The 8728-nt window shown below is 42.5% G+C and overlaps 1 protein-coding gene across 1 annotated transcript in view; it reads right to left on the minus strand.

Moving 5' to 3' along the window:
• Positions 1-2564, minus strand: part of ERO1B (endoplasmic reticulum oxidoreductase 1 beta) — a 28868-nt gene extending 26304 nt beyond the window's left edge. The window contains exon 1 of the mRNA XM_085055512.1: positions 2191-2564. Within this exon, the coding sequence (XP_084911638.1) occupies positions 2191-2289 (99 nt within the window). The 5' untranslated portion in view covers positions 2290-2564. The remainder of the gene's footprint in view (positions 1-2190) is intronic.
• Positions 2565-8728: the final 6164 nt, after the last annotated feature.

The following is an 8728-nucleotide window of genomic DNA, read 5'->3' on the forward strand; positions in this document are numbered from 1 at the left end:
GAGTAACAGGAGCAAGCAAACTAACTTCTCAATTTTTTTCTCTCACAACTTTTTCAGAAGTGGAACAGTTAGTTCCCTGTATGCACAAAATAGTAAAATCAATGTTTCTTTGGAAAGCATGCTCTAAAATTAAACTAAGCTGTATCTGTACCAAACCACAATTTATAAAATACTTTAACAGTTTATATGGAACAGTAATACTGCTCAGCAGTGGAGTTGGTTTATAGCACAGTAATACAACAGCAACACTGGCTTCAAGTACCCCAGTTAGAGGTTTTTTCTTAGTCTAAGTGCAGCCTTCAGCACTCTCACTTGTAATGATGTAACAATGGAATACTCCAAGAACATGCAGAAAATAGTTTCATTTTTGTCAACACCTGGATCTTCCAACAAATTCTTTTTTTCAAACTGGGGACATCAAAAGAAGAACAGTGTACTACACTGTTAAAATCACGTATTGCAAGACCTACTTTATTATTCACACAACTGCTACTTTGCCTTTTTTAAATTGAACTATACCAGTTAACTTAGTCCACAAATATAAAGTCAAACTGTACTGTAAGTTACCACACTTCCATTACAATGGACAAGTATCATGATTTCTTTTCATCTGTTAATTACTTTGAACTCTACAATAAACTCTAAAAGCATTAGCCTACTACAATTTGTGTTCAAGAAGTCATCTGACATTGCATAGGTGCTATTTTTTCGACATTTCCAACATGCTTATCAAAGTACTTCCAGGTCTTGTCAAACCTAGTTTAGTTCTTTAACAGGTATCAGAGCCATACTGGAGAAGTGAAACTTTTAACTTATCTTCTCCAAGATTAATCAACCTTTCAGAAGGTCAATGTCCAACCTGCATCAATTTCTCCTTATGAAATCTCGAAAGAGAAACACATTCAGCACTTTAACATTACGAAAAACCTGAATAACTGCATATAATAATAAGCAATCTATTCATACAAACAACCTTATTAGTGTTATCAGGTTGTTGTACTTTAATTGCTTCAACAATTATAAGACCACCTGGGACACCTTGTTTTGTTCCTTAGATGTTTTACTTTGCAATAGCTGCAGAACAAGAGAACAGGTAACACGACTCCAAGAACTATTGGCTAGCTTACCTTTCCTCCACAAGCCAAGCTCTGAACACAATACGCTAACAATTTTATGAAATACCAACAACCAATCTCGCTGCCAAGCATCACAAAAAACCTATGCTGCTTTATTAATTGCTTCTTTAAGAACTCAATTTCAATTAGCATCTAGTTATGCTAAAATAGTTACTACAATAATGGATTTTTAAACGAGAGACAACCTCAATTTACAACAAAAAAAGCTTCAATAAAAGTTATCTACGCTACTGTCATCACCACCTTGGGTGGTCACTAACAGTACAGCATGTTATACATCGCAGAAATTTAGAAAATATAAGAAAAATAATAATCCAGAGAACAAGCTTTGCCCCATGTGGACAGTGTATTCCTTTATAAACTCACTCAAACATCTTTGGCCCAGCTGAAAGCCTTTCCTACTTGACACTAGCTACCATTTCAGTCACGGTCACAGGGGAGATGAATAGCGAGCTCCTAACTACAGACACTTGTTCTCCTAAAGCTATGAAGGCAGTTACAGAAGGGAAGAGCGTTTTCATCCGTGCCTGTAACGTGGGCAAACAGGCACGACCTAAGCACAAGCCAAGCCCGGGCACTAGCATCACCACTGGAACATATGGCTGCTCACCGCCTTCATCAGTCAGGGCACCGAAGTTTCTGCCTGAAGCCAAGGGCATGATCCAACCGAGAGCTCCTCAACACAACATCCCAACGACTGCTGCTACCTGTGGTTCCCAGGTCAACCAACTTCTCCGCGCAGACCGGAGGCACCAGCCCCGGGCTGGATCCCGGCAAGTGCCAGCCACAGGGGATGGAAGGGGAAGGACGTGGGCTGCAGACTGCGGCGAGAGACTGCCCGACTTCTCCGGGGGGAGGCTGCACAGGGCACGGCCCAGAGCTGCCCTCTCCTCCACGACCCCCCGAGTGACCTCACCTCCAGCCTCTGCCCCTGCCCCTCCGGGGGGCTCCGCAGCCCTTCCACAGCCGGCAGGCATCCCTGCCCGGCCACGCTCTCTCCCCGCTCCCTGCCGTCCCGCGCCGCCGCACCGTCCCGCCAGCCGCCGGTTCCTACCTGGGCCTCCGCTGTCAGGACGCAGCCGAGCACCGCCAGCAGCCGCGCTGCCAGCCGTGCCCTCGCCGCCGCGCTCCGGCCGGCACCGCCGCCGCTCATGCTGCTGCCGCTACCTCCGCCGCCGCGAGTGACGGAGGAGGGGGCAGCCCTCGCCCCGCCGCCGTCGGTACAGGAAGGAGAGGGACGCGCCGCGGGTCGGCGGCGGCAGCGTCTCCTCCCGGCGCGGCCGCTGCTGCGGGCGGCGGGACCCGTCGGGCGGGGGCGCCGCGCTCACCGCGACCTGTCCGCGGCCCCGCCGCGCGCGCCCGGGATCCTCTCGCGAAGCAGCGGCGCCGCCACCCCGCTCCAGCGCCCGCCGCTCCCGGGCCGCCCCCGCGCGGCACGCCGGGAGATGTAGTTCCCCTGCCGGTCCCGGGGCCGGGGCGGGGCGGGGCGGCGGCGCCCAATCGGAGAGGACCACGCGCGCCTCCAAAACAAGTGGCGGCGGCGCGCGAGGGGGCGGCTGGGCGCGTGCGCGCGGCGCGTGAGGGCCGCGTGAGGAGGGGCGCGCGAGGGGCGGCGGTGAGCGCTGCTGTGGGAGCAGCTTGTCCGGCGCAGAGCCGCGGGAGCCGGTCGGGCCCTGTCTGAGCCAGTATTTACCGTTCATCCCAGTCTAACCCAGCCGCAACCGAGCCCGGGCCGGTGCGTCACAGTCCATCGCGGTATAACCCAGTCTAGGTCTGTTTAGCCCAGTATCGTAGAATCGGAATACCCTGAGCTGGAAGAGTCTCACAAGAATTATCAAAATCCTGCTCCCAGCCCTGCACAGCACCATCCCCGAGAGTGACACCTTGTGCCTGAGAACATTCTTCTGCACTCTGTCAGGCTTGGTGCTGTGATCACTTCCCTGGGGAGCCTGTGCCAGTGCCCAACCAACCTCTGGGGGAAGAAGCTTGTCCTGTTACCCAACCTAAACCTCCCCTGACTTAGCTTCAGGCCATGTCCTTGAGTCCTGTCACTGGTCATAAGAGTGAAGAGATCTGTACCTACCCCTTGACTTCCCCTTGTGAGGATGTTGAAGACCACAATGAGGTCTCCCCTCACTCTCCTCTAGACTGAACAAACCAAATATGTTCCTATAACACTCCAGTATCCCCCTATAATCCCAGTCTAAACCTGGTTCAATCCATACAACCCAGTCCAGACCTGTACAAAGCAGTTTGGCCTGCTCAATCCCAGGGCACCAGTCTAACCCAGCAGTTTGGGTCTGTGCTGCCCCAGTGCTACATGGGTGAGTTGGGCAGCGCTGCAGGACCCCTGCCCTGCTGTTGGGGCAGCTCAGAACCAATCTTTTGCTACCAACAGTTAAATGTTTATCTGTAATTCATTTCCAGAAAAGCAAAAATTCACGTTCCTGTGAAAAATACGAGTATTGCACTGATTTAATGTGCAGGGTTGCTGAAATTAGGATTTTATTTTCAATTCAGGTGGTAACTCAGGTTCTTCTTACACTCTTTCAGTTGGAGAATACTCCTTTACTAGAGTGTGGACAAGCTTTAAATCTGGGATAATTATTTCAGAGAGCTTAAAAGTTTTAAGATTGACCTTTGTTATTTACTCACGAATTAATTCCAATTAGTTTTCCATTACACTTGTCCTTAAGGGGCAGTATGTCACAGATTTTTGCATTGCTGAAAATGTCTCAAAGGGATGGTGTCTAGGAATTACAGAGACCATGAGATGAAGTAGGCAATAGTTTGTTAGTCTGATTCCAGAGAGATGGTGTAATCGCTCCTTTCTGTTCTCTCTGGAATACAGGCAATACAACTATAATTTGGGAACAGATGACTAAATAAGAACCTATTCCTACTTGCAGCATCAGTGGACCAATACATTTGCTAGATATTTAAGAAGAAATGTTAATGTTTACATTGCCATAGTTTGCTCTCAATATCAGTACTCCATACTTATCGCAAGTGGTTTGTACTTCTCACAAAGGAACTGTTTCTGTTCAGCAGATTAAGGTGAATTCATTGTATTTGTTTACATTTTGTACCTTTTATTCTGGAAAAAAAGTTTCCATCATGAGTATTTAGAAAATCTCTAAAACCTTGGAAGAATCAAGCACTGTCACACGCTTGGTCTGCATAAAGCACTATACAAGTTAGGTGTAAACTATCATATTTTAAGTCATAGAGTTCACTCAGTTTTCAGTTCAGAACACTTTATCTTAGTTACAGAAGGTATTTTATTTCTTTACGTCCGAAGTGATTAGAAGTCAGTAGTGGTTTCGTTTTCTACTGCCCTATTAGAAGGATAAGGAATTGGCTGTAAAAAATATATAACGAATAATTTTAAAAAGCAATAAAAAAAACTTGTATACATAAGTGTTATCTGCTATACCAGAACTGAATGTAGCTTAACACAGTTTTCTAAACTCTAGAGTATTTTTGATCTTATTTTACGTTTTAGTGTTGATTTAAATCTATGAATGCTACTTTACTAGTGGTATAGAAATGTTTAAAAACTCCCAACCATAAAAGGCCTAATATAGGATTTCTCTGTGAAATCAGTTTCTGGAAAGATCTGCAGAAGAAGCAGTCTTACAGTTGCAATCAAAACCCAGCAGCATATTACAAAGGTGTGAGTGCCTACTAAGCCTCTTTCTTTTAAAGAAATTTGCCATGATGTTATGATATTTTAGCAGGGGCTGAGAACAAGCCTTTACTGGGAAAAAGGATAATCATAGTTTACTGGTTTCTGTGGTCATGAAGAGTTTGGCCTATATATTTGTTTTTTCGATGTGGTTGTCAGAAGAACAAATCTATTCTGTGATTTCATAATATGCGTTGCTGTTATATATGTTGACAGTTTTATTTGCAAGCTCCAACATTTTCTTTCTATGTGCAAGCAAAGAAAGCCTTGAACATGGGAACTAAAAGCAATATTCTGTATTCATAAATAAGAATGAAGTAAAGCACATCAGAGTTACCTCTTCCTCATCACTCTGTGATGTTCTCTAGAGTGAGCAGAGATCTGGGTGCAGCAGAGAGACAAGTCTTAGTGGATGTTGCGAATCTGCAATTACCAAACTTGCCTCTGGCCTGAAACTGATCAAGTCCTGCAAGTTTTATTGTATTACCTCCACTGGTGCTTTTTAGCCGGCTCTTTTTTGCCAGAATTGAGCTTATGCACTCTGGCTGTAGACAGAAATAATGATCTATGGGCATCAACTGTGTAAAAATGGATCTTAGAGATTATTATGGACTAATTTAAGTGAACATACATACGAAGTAAAACAGGGTGGCTTCACATTTCACATTAGGAGAAACTTGATAAATCCCAGCTGCTTTGTCAAGTTCATGAACTGGATTTCGGTAATCTGAAATGTGGATTTTTATTTTGAAACTTTCTGCCCTTGAAATCCTTACCTTTATTTATTTTTCCAAATTAACATTTGAATGAGTCCTTCCTAAATTTAGGAGAGTAAACCAGAAGAATCAATATGTCACCAACTTCTGTTTAAGTCTGGCAAACAGCAGCAGTGGGAGGGCAGTGCCTGTTAAGCAGTGGAACATCTTGTGGTAGTCTAGATTTAATGATACAGCAAGGCACAGCTGTGGGTAAGAACTTTCAGTAAACCACCTGATGTGAGTTCAGAAAGCAGCCCAGTAGCAGGGCACATGAGTTCTGTGGTCTGTCAGGCCTCCTACGACTGAAGAGCTTGTAAACCCTCACCCCTGTTCTGTCCCACTCTCATTAGGCCTGATACAAGTTATTTCCTTCCAAGTCATGTCTCATTGATGTCCTGTTCCCACCTACAGTTTGCCTTAAAGCCACAACATACGCTCAAGTCTGAGGCAAGGGGTGCAAATAACTTTTGAAAAGTACCTATGGATGTCTAGGTTTCTTGCAGGAGTGTGGCCTCTAAATGGCAAAACAGTATGTCAAATTCAGTATAGTGGAAAAAAGGTAAATTTTATTAAGAAAATACAGCAGTATTTTCACAATGACTATGAGGAAAAAAGGAAGAAAGATAGAATGCAGTAAAAAGTAAAGAATAGCAAACTACAAGGAGGAAGTACATTTTTTAGGATGTTTTGTAGGTGATAAAAAACAAACTACAAATCTTAGCTATACACCTTTATTCTCATATCCATGTTCCACGTATGTGTGTTATAGTTTGATGTTAACAAAGTGCGTTGTGTGGTCTGTAACAGCACAATCTGAGTGAAGAGTAGAAGTAATCTATGGAGTATTATTGTCATCCTGGTGGTACCTACAATTTCTTAAAAAGGAATGCTTACAGGAATGAATCTACTAGCTCTGTAAAACTTCTGACTATAGTCATTGTGATGAACATACATAATCTTGTTTGAAAAAACACCTAAGATTTGTGCATTTGCCCTTTCTGTGTGCATTCTTCTCTGTCAGCAAATCTGACCATGAGGTATAGATCTCAACTTAATTGTACATTTATGGAAACAAGCAGCCAAGCAGGGGGACTGTGCTAATGTCCCTGCGGAGGCATGAGCTGCAGCCTGAAAGCAATCGTATTAGGCTCAGTTTCAAGATGTCAATCTAGAGAAAGCAAGGGTTCACTGTTTCTGTGGCATGTGTTTGACTTGGACACAGCACAGCTCCCGGAGTGGTGGGAACATTTCTATATCATGCAGTCCTGTCAGGCAAACAAATTATCCACAGGCTTACATAAGATGATCTAGGTGTGTGTCATTTCTTATATTTTCTCCATATAGTGCTGTTTCTGTCAATTAAATGTCAAAATCGTGATGTTCCTGTAAAAGAACTGTAAAAGAACAGACCAATATCATTATTGGCAAAGAAAGTAGTTTTAACTTCTTAGCTGCTGGTTATTTATTCCTACTCCAAAACAGTCTCAGAATTTTCAAAAACTTTTCTAGCAACTCTCTGAAGCTGCTGTCAGTTAAAAACTATGTATAGGATATTGAGAGAGAAAATGCAGGGAGATTTTTCCTAAATGTACTGAAATACAGGAGGGGTGGAGAGTTTATGTTTACAAAGAAGTATTTTACTCAATATGAACTTCCTTAAATGAAGATGTTTGAAATGTAGAAAGCAAACAGATGAGGAAGAATTAACAAAGTTACCATGCAATTCTGGCAGGCCCACAGTTACCATGACTAAGGGCAACCCGTGTTGAGGCATGGGGAGGGTTACTGATTCACTGTTATAGTAACATTTGTGATCTGGAACAAAAGATCTTTATTTCCATGTGGAAAAGCTACAAAGGATCAACTGGAAAAAAAAAAAAAAAAAGTTTTGTTTTTGTTGAGCTTTTGTGGGGTTTTCTTGTGTGTGTGGTTTTTGTGAGGGTTGTTTTTTTTTTTCTTTTTGCTGTTGGGATATAGCAGTAATATTTTTCTGGAGAGGAATATATTGTCCATGGTTCTGTCTGCAGTCTTGTGCTCAGAAGGTGGGAAGCCCCTTGAGACTGTAGTTTAATTGCTGTTTCAAACAATAAATTCTCCAGCTATATATTACCAGATGTTCGTAGGTCTTTCAGAAAAGCCTCTGTCCTCATCAAAGAAGGCTGGGTTTTTTGATGGGGCCAAGAGAAGTGAGATCTGTGTGGACTTAGTTTGTGCAAACTATTTGAAATTATTAATTCTGTATTTGAGTAGCAATTTACAAAATCCTGATCTCTTCCCATTATGATTCGCTCTGCTGAATGTAGTGGCTTATAGTGTTACAGCAAGATAAGATGCAGGTTTTACTTAGGTTTAGAAATTTGGTGAGAAAATTAGTCCAGCATTCTATAGAATGTCATTGCTTAAAGTTTTCTTATTCTGGACTTAGATTTTATGATACAGTTGTATTTAGCTTTGCCAAAATAATTCCTGGCTTTCTGCACTGGTCAGTTAGGTAAGTAACAAAGATTTCTACAACACTCATTAAAGAATGGTACAAGAACAGGCATGCAACAGCCAAATTAATCTGTTCTGTTAACAGTGCTCTAGAGATACTTGTAAGTAATTGCAGTCTCCTCCTTCAGTACTAAGGAAAAGCTGTTAAATTATGATGACTAACCTAAGTTTTAAAGCAGTAGTATTGTCTAGACTATTCATTTCTCTTATTAAGTTTCATTATTTTGAAGAGCTCTTCATAAATAATTAGTTTTTTAAAATCTGCTTCAAATTGAAAAGCCAATGTAATTTATAGAGATACTTTTACAAATACATGATTCTGAACAACATTAACCAGTTTTGGCTGCTGGCACAAGTGTTGTTCCACTAAAAGTATTTTGTTACTGTTTACTGAAATAATTTTTTAACCCTAAGGTGGGAAGATTTCAGGTTGTAAGTTACGAGAAGAGTAAATAGCACATTGATTGTAAAACCTGACTTAGCCCCCAACACCAATGTTTTGTAGCCTTCTGTAGTTTACAGCCATCTGTGTAAAAATAGTACACAAGGGATATTTTGAAGGAAATCAAGGGATACATTTTTATGTAGGTAGTAAATGTATTTCCCCAAAGTTTTTGCAGTCACTCTGTCTAATTTTGGGGTTAAGACCAGTA

The sequence above is a fragment of the Lichenostomus cassidix genome, chromosome 3 (assembly GCF_008360975.1).
Source record: "Lichenostomus cassidix isolate B80296 chromosome 3, HeHo_3.0, whole genome shotgun sequence".
Lineage (NCBI taxonomy): Eukaryota > Metazoa > Chordata > Aves > Passeriformes > Meliphagidae > Lichenostomus > Lichenostomus cassidix.